Raw genomic sequence first — 14,521 nt, forward strand, 5'->3', positions numbered from 1 at the left:
TGTTGTGCTCTCCATTACCGCTCTATATAAAGCCATATACCCTCTGAACCCGGGCTGTATCTCCAGGTCCAGTCAGATAATTGTGACAGACGAGGTGTCTCGGTGTCACCGGTGTCACTGGTGATGTTCCTTGATACCGAAATGGAAGAAAATAAGTAGCTTCACGTTCACAAAGAGGTTCTCTGACCCCGAGGGGGGTTCACTCATGCCCCCTGAAAGGAAAGTAGGAATTAAGAGATGAAAGTGCTTTTGCTGTGGTAAATTGTCGGGCTGCTGGTCGCCTGTTTCATTCCTTTTAGCCAAAAGGTAATACCTTTCTTTATGTGTTTTTACAGTACCACCCCCCCGACACAAAGATACCCCTGATACCTAACTTTAATCTTTCTGTTGAAATGTATACCAGACAACGTAACATAACATAACCTGTCTTTCTCTCGGCCATTTCCTGTTATTTCTCCCTTTTCCCTGTAATAGAGAATATAATCACTAGTTTTCTTTTTGGTTTCCGTTCGTCTTTTACACTTTTGGCAGATATTTACCCAATAAAACTTAAAGAGTGTGTGTTAGCATCAGCCAAAACCCATTCAGTACATTACTGGCTTTCATTGAAGAGCACATGACCCAAGTCACAAGGTTTGTGCCACAAGTGTGATCACAGACAGGAGTTCGATATCGATGGAATCAAACTACAGTCGTAACAAACTTCATCAGAGCTTTTTGTAAGATAGAAAAACTACAACAGCAGGGACAGAGGCTCTTGTCAGTGTTTCAGATTGTAAACGGATTTAAGGAGCGTCTTGTTCTCTTTGACACAACGACTAACATTCACACATGAATTGATAAAGTGCCTCTATACGTGGCTTTTTACTTGATTTTAGTTGGACGATAGTTTGACTCAGATTCTGAGATTCTGCTTCTTCTCACATCACATGTCCTCTTGTTAGGATGAAGGCAGTGTATTTATTTTACTCAGCCCTGACCAGCAAGTCCCGAAGGACGGATCTGTCTGATTGACGTCATTTGTTTTTCACAACAAGAGCATTTAAGAGTAAGTCTACTATTAAGTGCTTTAAAGTTCATTGGACTTCCTCCTTATGGCATCTTGTGCATCACATTACATATCCATGCTAGTTATCTGTTGCAAATCTTCTGTAAGCTAACTGTGTCGCAGGATGATTTGTCAAGTGCTTCTCAGAACAAGGTAAAGGAACAATGAGTTAATTGGCTTTAGCTCAGAACATTGCATTTAAGAGAACAGTGTGATTATTACCTTCAGAGCTGCCACTGCTTCTGTCATATGTTTCTACAACCACTACAAAGATCTGAGACTAAAGTCTTCTCTTCTTTGTGTCCTCCTCCCACTCCATCACATTCTTTCTGTCTTCAGACCACACACACACTCACACTCTCACAGAATCCCTTCGTCCTTTTCTCCTGTCACCGACAAAAGCCCAGAGATAAACTAAAGAGACAACTGCCATGTTTTAACCTGCCATGTTTTAGTTCTGTTCACTTGCTTTAAGTAAACAGCTCTACTCCTCATTAATCCCTAATGGCCCGCAGCACTGTGAAATCTGACAAGCACTACTAGACCACTGAGGTCACGGATAGTGATTTGTCTTCTCCCTGCAACTTGTTCCTCTCTCTCTGCTTCTGTTCTGAAGCTTTTCTTTTATTCATCATTAGTGAAGTTTTTCTTCACCCCGCAAAAACAAAATCCCAAACAACATCGTTGATAGCAGGGCTGCCTCACACAGGCTTCACTGAACATGATGAAAAACACGCCAGGTCGAGAATCTAAGATGAATATAACAAAATAAATGTGTCTCAATGGTGAAAATTCAACCATGTAGAGTGAAGAGAGTGGAGTGTAGAGTGGAGTGAATTAATGTGGAGTTACTGTAAATAGCAACGTGCATTCAGCTGAATTATGACTCACATGTTTTCTTTTTGAAGCTGCGACAGAAAATACTGCTTGTTTATTTTGAAAGGGGTGACATCATTTGTCGTCTAACTGCTTCGTGTCTCCGTTGCTTCGAGTCGTGAGGACACGTTATCAAACTAGGTCTGTTGTCATTGTTGTGATTGAAGGCCCCCTAGTGGCCAAAGAAGTTGTACGTTAAAATGAGCCGTTAAATAATGTGGATCCTCCGGAAGTCATTCTGATGAGGCAGAAACATTTCATAAAAATATGAAAGGTAGAAAATCGAATTGATCAGTTTACACCAGATGTGAAAGTGCCTTTTCTCTGGTGTTCTAATGTCGACCTGGAATAGTTTGAGGGAGTGAGTTCATATTCCCTCTCTAGAAGGTGCGGAAATCGTGAAGGGGGGGGGGGGGGGTAGAGGAAGCTTTGGCCTCTGCACGTTCCCTTTGAACCTTCCTCCGACAGAGGAGGAGCAGGCCTGGAACAGCAGCACTCTGTTTCCTCTGTGGTCAACCAGCAGCTACTGAACCCCGTGCCACGCAGGGGCCAGCACTTTAGTTTATATTTAAACAAGCAATAATTCCTCCCCACCACTTCCATGCGATGGAAGAGAGGGGGGAAAAAATAAGACCCGCTCTGTAATTCACAGGAAGAGACTTCGGGGGGAAAGCAAAAAGGCCGAGGCAATGAGGTTGTTAAAACATAGAAGAGAAGGAGTCTGTTGAGCGGAGCGTGAGGGGTGTTGAGTGGCGGGTGTTGTGGCTCCAAGGAGCAAACAAGACATACATCATTGTCTCTGTGAGGTCCAGAAGTAAACTGCACCGCCTGCCACCATGATCACTCCATCCCCTCTGTTTGTTTTAATGGGTTTAATGAGTTTTACACTCTCAGGATGAACATCACTTCTGTGACGGTTCCCCTGAATAACAGCATAAGCTGAACTCTACAGAGATTTAGGGCATATTCTGCAAATTCTACTTAAAGCAAACGTTAATGACCGGCAATGCAACGCAGGAGTTTCACTGCTGGCATGATGAAACCGAGGGCTGTTATTATACCAACCTCAATTGCAGCGTGTGGCGCAGAGTGAGAGAAGAAAACACTTTTTTCACGCACAACAGGCCTCGCTGCTTACTCAGAGCTTTCTCGTGCAAGGAAGCGGTTTGTGAGCTTCATGCGAAAGAGAAGATATTGTTTTCCAGAGCTCTCCCAAGATGCTATTTCAGAATGTTCATCTCAACATAGTTAGCTGAACCTGTCATTTTAGGGAGCAGAAATAAGATCATGCGGTCGTGGTTCATGAGAACAAAGAGAGTTGGAAATGAGGTAATCACAGCTCGGGAACACGGTTGGGGGGGGGGGCTTGGAGGGGTCGCTGGTGATAAGAGGTACGTTACACGTTGACTCTGTCTCAGGAAGTTTGAAAAGCAATGTTCCTTTATACCCAGGTATTACATGACTATAAGCCCTGCCTCCTCCATGTTAGCAGATGGGATATTTAGGTAGTTCTTAGACCTATTAAATACTAAAAGCCCAATTTGTAACTTCACCATGTTGACCTCAGTCCTTGAAACACAGCCACCACACAGTTGCTTGTATTTATGCCGGAGACATTCAGGATTCGGGACATTCTTTCCGCTGTGAAATCCATAAACCGAGCTTTTGAGTTAAGGAAAATGAGCAGCTTTGCTTATGCTATTGAGCCTTTGTTTTTATACTGTAAGACGCCAAGACCCGGACTGACCCGGGGGCTCATTGGGCCAAGGTAAACCTGTAATCTGTACATTTTATGCTGTGTCTAATCAGCATTAGTTCTTGAGTTTATTCCAATCCCTTCCTGGGAGTGGATCCACTCTGTCTTTCAGTCCTTTCCGTCTCTACATTCCTGAAAGGTTGGGACTAAGACCTTCACTATTTTAACAATCTGAGGACGTGGTCAAAAGTGCATCATACATGTGCAATGCATTAGGGTTGTATCCAAAACAACTTTTGTTCGTTTTATAGTTTGAAAAGTTTGTCAATCAGGTGCATGGCTCAAACTGGTTCCAGGCTCATAATAATCATGATTTATGCCTTAAAAAAAATCACAGAGCCATCTCCCATTCCCTTTAGAAGCCCACTGCTGTTGCACCTAGGCAGCTTGTCATAAGGTGAAAGAAAGCTTTCACTTGGTGCATAATCATCTGTGTGTTTGTAACTTGCCTATTGTGCATTGTGTTACAATTGTGATAATGCACTATTAAAATAACCGTGAAATGCATCAGTGACTTGGGACCAGGTTTTTGGTGCAAACAGAGAAATCACTTTCCACAAGTGCATTTGATATTCAAGCAAAGTCAGCTGAGAAAATGAAAACTCAGTCGTTCAGTCTGAAACTAGACATTTCTGCGCTGACACTTTGATTGGCCTCTCGAGCGTTAGTTATAGTGATTAGAAACAGCTTTACAATGCCCACTGTTGAAATTCCAGGATCATCAATCTATCATCATCTTTACAATATATCACCCGTGGAGCTTTGCTGAGCTCGGCCTGGAAGCCGCTGTGAAGCCTCCCTCGTTCTGTTCCGAGACAATGTCATTAAATCTTTACGTGTCGAGCTTCACACACTTATTCTAAAGTCATGCCAGTTAAAGTTGGTGGTCCGTTACCAAACTCACTTCCTGGATTCCTTAAACAGGAGCTCTCAACATTCTGCTTACAGCTTCATTCACACCATCTTGATGCGTCTCTGAAGGATCGCTCGGCTTCCCCATCTGGGGCCGGGCGAGCACTTTGCTGCTAATTGGGGGTGTGCTGCACCGTCAACATTCACAAGCTGTTAATTGCTCCTAGTCAGAGAAGAAGGACTTTTCACTCCACCCTCACGTGTTCCTCTCGGCTGTTTCATGACCGGTCCTCTCTCGATGAGATATTTCTTTGACATTTCTGGCTGTTTGTGTCGGTCGATGCCAAATAAACCAAAGAAGTGCTCAGTGGTTGAAGGCAGCCTCATTAGAAAGGAGTCAAATCTGTGGCGTGAACACAGCTGTGCATCAGCTGTATGTCTGCAGCCTGTGGTTCTGCCATGTACAAACCACTGGCAGCTCATCTGAAAGTCTGCACCAATGGGACCCGGGTTCAGAGTGTTTACATGGAGTCATGCTGTCAGTAAATCTCAGGGGTATCTCATGTGTTATACTTATTATTCAATGTGAAAATGCAACTTTAAAGGTGTTTTTTTGTTAAGGCTCAGTACCACCAGAAATCATAGGGGGCAGTGTGGCTAGTATTTCAAACAAGACAACCATAGGATGGGAGGAAGACATTTCAACAAGGGCGGTGCACATGTTCTTAGAAACTCTCAACTCTGCGATGCTCTCTAGCTGATATGTTGCTTGAAAACCATTAACGGACGCATCAAATTGTGTTGGCAGTGAAAGTCATGTCTATTGAAACAGAAATATCAATTTTTTATACATAAAGGAACAGAAAAGAGCCTTAGCGGTGTCTATACATCAATCTCATATGTTTTGAAATCGGGTTTTTTTCTAAAAATAGAAAATATGCTTTGAAATAAAGTGTTAATGGTGATGTTTTGCCCAAGTGGTGTTAAACGTGCTATGAATGCTATTATTTTTTGCATTTGGTAAACAGTATATGTCAGAGCCATGGCATCTACTGAAAGGACAAACTTTTCCTCCTCTACCCCCCCCCCCAGTCCTCACTGGATCCTTTTGAATTCTCTCCTATAAGTCATCGAAGGGACGACAAAGTTTCTTGGAATCGTTTTGATTTTCTTTTAAAAAATATCTCTGCCTCCCCAACAACTCCTTCAAGACTCAGCTCCCAGCAGCCGACGTTTTTAAATGTTCCACAAGCGACATATTTTTTGTGTGTAAGTATCACAATGCAGCCTTCTACCTGTCAGTCACGAGAGATTAGACAGACCAGCGAGCTGACATGTTGTACAAACGCAGCGTCACGGGACTGAAAGGTTTAACAGATTAGCCTCTTCTCTTGTGGGAAGACCCAACACCTGAGGTATCAATCTTCTTTGTACCTGAACGGTGCAGCCTGGAGGCTTTGGAAATCAGAGACAAATAACACTGCTGCCTATAGCTGGGGGGGGGGGGGGGGGGCAAACGCTGCAATGCAAAGACGGGAGAGGAGCCGACGTAGACGTGATCACGTTTGACACGTTAAAGAAATATATTAATTCACATGTCCTCTCGACTTCAGTGCATGGAGCCACTTCACGTAGTCAAAAACTGAGCTGTGAGATTTAACGCATCATTATGCAACTATTTTTTTTTTAAATAGCTGCTTGGAAATGAGATTGACGGTGCACTGACTTTGAATAAGGAGAATGGTGCAGCTTTCATTCCCACTGCTCACCCTGAATGTCTCTTCTTGCTCTATGTGTAACTTTGGTGAGTGGGTACAATCCCAAGAGAAGTTTGCAACTGACTGAGTTGCAGGTAAAAGTGTCAGAATCAGACAAGAAACTAGTAGCTAGCTGACGATAGCCTCGGAGTATTTTTTTTTTTAGTTCTGCTCAGAAAGTAGGGACGCTACGATTCAGAGTTTAAATCCAAAATATCAAACATTCTTGCTAATTATTGGGGCGACCGAGATGATTCTGACGGCAGTTTGGCTCTGTGATTAATAAATAAATAAATAATCTGTTTATTTATTGTATCCTACCTTCATGAAATTAGCCCCTCAATTTGAAAGCATTACTTAACCGACTAATGCTTCACTCTTGCACTTACAGGACTCCTGCTTGTCAGATTTGTTTCTTCTGCGCTTCTCTTTTTTTACGTGCAACAAGTCTTTCAAAGTTCCATGGCCAACTGAATACCAAGTGTAATGCTGGAAAAATAAATTGTACCACCTTGGTTCTTGAATAAAGACATAATAAATCACCATGTGTGGCTGCTCTCGTTAAGTAAACGTTAATATTTTATTTAGAGTGGATGCTTCTTCTTCAGCTCTCAGAATCAAGTGGCCAAGTGTTTATGCCACCCACTGAAGACTGTGGGAATGAGTTGGAAAAAACACCAGTCTGTCTGGGATCTCCAGTCACACATTACCAGGTCTAACACGTACAGTTTAAATTGGTTCCCAGCTGGCCTGCACTGGCCGTCATGGTTGCTGTTTAACTCAGCTCAGATCCAAACCACTGTAGCATTAAATGAGCCTGAAACCAATTTAAACCTTGTTTTTTTATCGTGACATAAACTGCAGAGTCAAACTTTCCTTCTTTACAGTTCATTTCTTTCACACCGGAGACATTAAACACATCCTGTCACTGATGAAGAAGTTGTTCCATCCGAGTAATTCTCCGGTTTCAGTATTAACAGTTAGTTAGACACAGAGAGTGCAGGAACAATGTCCCATTCAATCAAGCATCGAATGCATATTTTTTTGTTGTAGCTCAATATTTACATTTTTTAATAAATGACTTTTCTGTTCCATGTCTCTTCTTCGTCTGTTTCCTTCAGAGTGAATCAGGTCCAGAGGTCCCTGCAGTTCCCCCTCCCTCCCTGCAGGGCATCGAGGATCTGTCGGAGGCTGTGGCCGGGCTGGGCACCATGGAGGAGGTCATGAAATACCTGGAGCCAGAGCGATGGCAGCTGGATATGGAAGAGTTGTACAAACCCTCGTGGCACGTGCTCGGGAAATCCTTCATTCATAACAAGAAAGCCAGAGGTAGGACACTTTCAGTATGGAGGTGTAGTTGGGTACATTTATGTCATATAAGAGAGAGTGTGTATTTCTTTGGTGATGAAGTGATTCTGACCTCGTCTCCTCTGTGTCTTTGAGGAGGGGCTGATCTCAATCTGCTGCGAGAGGAGGTGCGTCTCTACAGCTGCACGCCGCGCAACTTCTCCGTATCCTTGCGTGAGGAGCTGAAGAGGACAGATGCCATTTTCTGGCCCAGCTGCCTCCTGGTGAAGCGCTGTGGTGGAAACTGCGCCTGCTGCTCTCACCACTGCTACGAGTGTCAGTGTGTCCCCACCAGGGTCACCAAGAAATACCACGAGGTAAAACACCAGAGATATCAACAAAATACCCTAAAGCGATTAAATGATACACTTATATTTAGCATAAACATCATGTGTAAGTGTTACTTTGTTTAATTAAATCACTATTCATTATATTAATGCACATTAACTCCAAAATAGCCATTTACATTGAACTAATGTTATAAAGTTACATCAGACAATTTGTTTAGAAATCGAATGTCAGATATTTAGTTGATATCTTATATTTTTTGTGAAAAAGGTACATGTAAATATATGTAATAATGTCCAATTTAATTAAATATATATATAATGGTGTTTAATTACATATCTTGTGAAACACAGAGGAACAAAAATCAATGGGTAGTTTAGAGATAATGCAAAAGCTGTTATTTGCTGTAGTAGTATTTCCATTTGATTCTGTTCAGTTTTCTTCCCTTTAAACAATATTTCCAACAGACGGACACTTTTAATTTTCCCTGTAGCAGAAAGTCTCTCAGTCCAAAAGCAAACCTGACGCTACGCTGCAAACTAATGGAGTAATTTCTATTTCTTGACAATTTAGGAGAACATGCTTAGCTTCAGATGCCACATTGTAATGCATGTATCCAGTCAGGTTTGAAATGTGCGGTTTAAAAGTGAGAAATCTCAACATCTGATGGGACTAATAACTTAGTCACTGGTATTAAAACACACATCCTTGTTCTTTGGCAGGTCCTGCTGCTGAAACACCGGAGCGGAGGCCGAGGCCTGCAGAAGTCCATGACGGATGTGGCCTTGGAGCACCACGAGGAGTGCGCCTGTGTGTGTAACGATGACTGGGACTGACCTCACACACGTGTAATAGAACCAGCCACTGGAATCACAAAGCACGTTAAAAAAAAAATGAACCTCTGCCACTGTCGCGACGCTCTGTGCCTCATCCACTTCCGCCGGGGAGCTCCAAAAAGATTTTCCCCTTTATCCTATTGTCCTTTGGCTAATTGGATGGAGCAGAACAAACTGGAATCCAATAAAACTTCTGAATCGATTCGACTGCTGTGGAATACCTATAGAGAGACTCAAATTCACTGGAGCAGATCTGGACTCTTGCCTATGTGCCCTGAAGACTATTTTCAAAGAAGAGCATTGAGGCATTTTTTTTTTGCCTCTTCTTCTCGAGGTCTTTCTCAAAGTTCAGCCTGTGTGGGCTGATAGTGTCATGGAAAATGGGAGCTTTCTTTGTTCAAGTACCTTTTTATTTGTATAAGTGAGCCGGCTCCGGCTGCCTGACTCCCTCGGCTTCTCTATTATTACTATCCAGGCAAAGGAAGGTGCTTCTTCAACGAGCAGATTTTCTTGTGTTTCGCCGAAGGTTAAATCTGCAGCCGTTGCCTCCTCAATGAGACTATATCACATGTAAATATTAGCTTTTTCTTTTCTGTACTTTTGTAACCTTTCTACCAAAGATTCTCAAGGAGAAGATAAAAGTTGCACAAGCAGAACCCAACTCATTACGGCTCCTCATTCAACCCATCTTAGCAAAAATACAAATCTGCTCTTTTTTGTATTAGATATTTATTTGTCTCATAAAAGGGAATTTTTTGTTTTTTGTCCAAACTGTGTCACTGTGTCAGTAGATATTAGTCATTTTCATCATTAGTCATTTTTACATTGTGTCATGGATATTTTTTTCAATTTTCTGTACACCAAAGTTATTTATCTCTTTTGCAACAGCTGTTTGTGTATCTCATTGTACTGAACAACAAAAATAAATTCTTCCATTTCTAACAGGACGTGCAGAATCGGGTGTAATGAACAGTAAACGAAAGAGAAGATGATGTCAAAAGCATAAAACTATTGCTTTTGTATTTTCAAATGTTTACATTGAACTGACCTCTCAAACTAAAATAGGTTATAAATAATGATGGCTGACATAGGATCCAAAAAGTGAAGCCAATAGCAGCCGTATAAGTCATTAACCCTGTCTCATCCATGTTAGTAGATTGGACATAAACCAAACTAAAATGTAAAAGTACACGTTAAAAAAAAATTTCTAAGATGTTTTTTTCTGATAGTTCTTCAAAAAGAAGTTATCGGTCTCATCCAATCCTACTTTACATTTACTCGCTATGTTGGATGACAAGTGGCTCTTAGTGCTCAAACAACTCTGTTGAATGAGGTTGACAAATCAAACCTGTTCCGAAAACAGGACTTGTTGACTTGTGGCGACTGACACAACGTCAGATCGGATTTATTTTTAAAGTTGATGGTTTGGGACAAAACAAACGGTTGTGCAACTGTTGTGCAAAGACTTTAAATGCGGTTTTAGTTAGTAATTTCATACTAGAATAACACGTTGAAACCGACTTACAATTGGTTGAGTGTATCTTCATGGGTTGCGCATCCCGACCTTAATACCGTGATCACTACTGCACGGAATCCGGCTCCGAATTATCTCATGGTTATGTGGTTTATGGTTATGTCTCGAAACAAACAATACTGAAGGAGCAGGAGTAGATGAAAAAAATGTGCATTTTATTAACAAAACAGTACAACAACAGAAAGACAAAAAATTCCCTGGGAAATGCAACAAAACTAAATCATACAAGAGAAAGACAACGAGCACAAAACTAGACAAATTGAAACCACACTCAACACAAGACCAAGTTTGGACTCTGGGTTCCTGCTGGACCTCACAATTCAACCCATCGGCACAAATACAGCAGATAAATGCAATAGGTTGACTTAATTTAATGTGTAGCTGTGCACTCAGGATTCTGTACGAGGGACAGAAATGTTTCCTAACAGCTTTTTTTTAATCCTAATATAACATTTTTTATCTTAAAAACCCAAATAGTGAACACTTCTCCCTCAAGCCTTATCTGTTTCTTTTTTAATTCCACTTTCTCCTTATCAGACAATGAGCAGTGTTGTCCATTCCCCCCCCCCCCCCCCCCCCCCTCAGCCATCAGGTCACCCAGGGAGAGGTTTTCATTTGTCCATCTCACGCTGCTGTCCCGGCCAATTATTCAGATCTAATGTGCGGCCTGGCAGCCATCTGCGGTGACGCCAGATGCTACTGTATAAACACACCGGCTCCCAGTGTGGTTTCTATCATAAACAGACGGGCTTCCTTAGTGGGCGCGGGGGTAACTTTGCAGAGGAAACCTCAATGCACTGGCACAAGATGTGACACAGCACGGGCAGTGGGGCCTTCCTCTCAGCGGGTCCGCGTACACAGGAGTGCTCAGTGAGGATGTGACCGACTGCAGTCCGGCACTTGACGCCTCCGCCCATCGCCCGCATGACCCTCGGCCGCTCGTTGCCTCCATTGCCGTGAAACCAAAGCCGCCTAAATCAGGTTAGACCGCAGCATCATAGTGCAATTTAAACGTCTCTACTTAAAACCGACTGAGCCTGAGTTCTAATTCATTTTGTCTGAGGAGAAAAACAAACTCTTAACCAGCGCTTTTAAAAAAATAATAAGCTCCTGATGACGTGCTCACGAAAAAATAAAAGTCTAACAGGGTAATTAACGTGAGTGGTAACAGCCACTGTGGGCTGCAGACAAAGAGAAGGGCAGGAGCTCCACAAAGTGCAGGAAATATTAACTATGCACATTACACATGGTGGAACAGTTACCTAACACCACAGACGTCAAAGGTAATGAAGAGCACAGAATGATTTTATTTTATTGCACAGAATCCCAACGTACATGCACAGTGAGGTCAAAACTTCCACTTCCTCCCACTCGCAGGTCAATGTTTGAATCCATTTTTGTTGCATCAAATAAGTAATTAAAACCACACTTACTGTTAAACATGCAAACATGTACAGTATAGAAGCAGGTACGTCAGACTATGGCACGTCTTAAATGTATGAAGCCATTGGGACGTGTTCAAATCTAATCTGAATCCTGCAAATTAAGTTTAACGGTGAAAAAGAAGTTGCTGCACCAGGCTATTGACTCAGATGTGTGTCTCTTCATGAATCCTGGCCGTGTTTTGAGAGTAATGTGCAATAAATTGATTAGACTGTAATCTACCATTCCCTTAAAAAATCCCCAGTACTAAGGTGCCGCTATTAATCATGACGTTTCATCACTATTTGACGTGAACTTTTTAGTTTGGCCCTTGTCCCATCTGCTAACATGGAGAAGGCAGGGTTTTTGACCCATGCAGCCAGACAACAGGAGACACTCAAGATGCTTCGGCTTCACTTTCGATGAGCAGACATGTCGTCCATCTTCATATCGAGTCGAGAACTATAGAGAAACCAAACTGTTCCTCTGATTAGCAAAGCATTTGATAGAGAAACTGAAAAAGTCCTCTAGAGGAACCAGACTCATCTGAAAACGACCGGTTGGGTGAAAGGAGAGAGAGAGAGAGAGAGAGAGAGAGAGAGAGTGACTGTCTGTCGTCTTTTCAGTCCATTGGAGGTTGAAACTCCCGCTAACCAAAGGCCGAGCCACAGTGACAGTGTCTCCATCTCCCTCCTCCACAGATGAATCATCTTCATAACAGGCACAGAGCTCTCAGTCCCAACATCTCCTCCCACAGAGACTCTTTTCACGAAGCCACTGGACTGACCTCTAATAAAATGCTGCTGTGACCTTAACGCTGCATCTCTGAAAAGCTGAAGATGATGAAGCTTCCCACACCTCTTTTCACACAATCACGAAGGAGTCACTCAGTTCAGTGCATCACACGTATGAAAAGATTTGTCCCTGACGTCTCTTCTTTCTGTCAGTGGACATATAATAGACGTCTGCGTTTATGCTATCAGCAGATTTAGTTATTTTCTGACAAAGCTAATCAAGCACTTTCCACCTCTCTTCATCTGTTATGCTGAGCTGACAAGCTGCTGGCTGTAATATACTCGTTGAGTGTATACGTGGGAGTAGTATTGATCACCTCATCCATTGCTTGTCAAGAAAAATAAATATGTGTCTTTCCCTAAAAATGTTGACTTTAATGTTTTAAATCCCATATTATATATTAGTGTTCGTCCACAAGACTTAAATCAGATTATTCTGTGTGAAGAGTCTTCAGTGATTTCTGCCCACTGTCTGTTTGTAAAGACAAACGATGACAGCTACACAGAAGTGAGGCCATAACATCTTGACTGCCCTCTTGTGGCTGACAACAATATCAATAAACACACTTACTCCATGTTAGTAGATGGGAAATGGAGCAAACTAAAAAGTCAAAGTACAGGTCAAATGTTTTTTTCCTCCTCTAAAACATGGTTTCTCTCATTCTATTAACATCAGTAATAATCTTTACAGTAAATGTAGTTTTAATTTGTTACTTGATGCTATGAAAGTGGGTTGAAACGTCATGATTGACAGCTGTGACTAGCGATTGGTTGAGGGCTTGTATCATCATGATCTTGATTTGTGGAGATGCTTTGTCCACCTTTAAGTTTCTGACAGAGAGATTACAAAAGGTTGTAGGAAGACACAAAGTTTCGTCCCTTGATTTATTTCTGCTTATCTTGCAGAGTCTTGTTTCCGTCTCCCAGGACCTGAAGTTACCCTCCGGCTCCGTCTCAAACCTCGACCTCCTGCTCTTCATCCAGTGGTTACAACACTCGTCCTCTCAAGGTTTCACTTCCCTCTTGTCATTTCCACATCCCTGCTGTGTTGCAAGTGCATATGCAGTATTTATAAATATAAGATTTCAACTCTCCTTCAAGGAAAAACTTGACAACTTGATTCACACTTACCCAACAAGCTGGGGATATTGTGACATCTGTGTGTTTCTGAATGTATTTTTCTGTGGTAAAGGAAGCCCCCAGTAAGAGCATGGGTCACACCTTGCTGCAAGTGCACGGTTAGCTGAGCCTGTGCATTGACTGGTAATAAAGGAATATAGTGCGGATCGGTTTAACTTAAAACTCTGTATCTTGTAGATTTACATGTGGTCGAGGTTTGCTGGAATAAAGAAAAAAAGTAAACACCATTAAACTAAAAACTAAGCGTTACAGTCCTGTTCTATTTTCCATCAAGTCATATTATTGTCATACCTACAAACGGGGGATTTGGAAAGATTCACGACAGCCTTTACAGCGTCTCCATATTTGCAACCATCCATTTGCTGTAACCTACAACTGACTGTAAATTTCTACGTGCAGCCTGGGAATCGATTGCAATGCGAGGTTGTTCATAATGGGGCTGCGTGGGTCTCAGAGCACTGACTGACAGGGGGGGGGGGGGGGGGATATGGCAGCCCCGTCCAGATGACGACTCCAGCATTCCCTAATTGGTTCCCCGTACATGAGCGGAAAGGCCAAATTTACGGGTGCATGTTATGTTTTGATAATTATAGGGGAGCTGCAGTTGCGGTTTTCGAGGAAGCGGCTGCCTTCGCTGGGAATGTTCGCCTCTCGACTTCGGCGTACAGTATTAATCATGGGTCAGGAAATCGTTTGCAAAAAAAGCCGCCCGGTGGAGGAGAGCTCAGCGCTAAGAGACGCTGTCGGTTGAACCATTGGACAGATGTCTCCCATTTTCAGTCTTCATCTCCTCATTACGTCCAGCGTGTAACCACTCCACGTTACCACACGGAGATGAAAGCATTTTCAGATTTACCCCAAAACTCTATAA

The 14,521-nt window shown here is 42.4% G+C and overlaps 1 protein-coding gene across 2 annotated transcripts in view; it reads left to right on the forward strand.

The window, feature by feature from the left end:
- pdgfc (platelet derived growth factor c) overlaps nucleotides 1–9,688 on the forward strand; it is a 44,038-nt gene extending 34,350 nt beyond the window's left edge. Inside the window, exons 4-6 of one of the 2 annotated variants that reach the window (XM_062393058.1) lie at nucleotides 7,411–7,618; nucleotides 7,733–7,953; nucleotides 8,647–9,688. In XM_062393058.1, the coding sequence (XP_062249042.1) occupies nucleotides 7,411–7,618; nucleotides 7,733–7,953; nucleotides 8,647–8,760 (543 nt within the window). In that variant the 3' untranslated portion in view covers nucleotides 8,761–9,688. The remainder of the gene's footprint in view (nucleotides 1–7,410; nucleotides 7,619–7,732; nucleotides 7,954–8,646) is intronic. The other variant, XM_062393059.1, reaches the window with a different exon arrangement.
- Nucleotides 9,689–14,521: the final 4,833 nt, after the last annotated feature.

This window comes from Platichthys flesus, chromosome 8, assembly GCF_949316205.1.
Source record: "Platichthys flesus chromosome 8, fPlaFle2.1, whole genome shotgun sequence".
In the NCBI taxonomy this organism is placed as follows: domain Eukaryota; kingdom Metazoa; phylum Chordata; class Actinopteri; order Pleuronectiformes; family Pleuronectidae; genus Platichthys; species Platichthys flesus.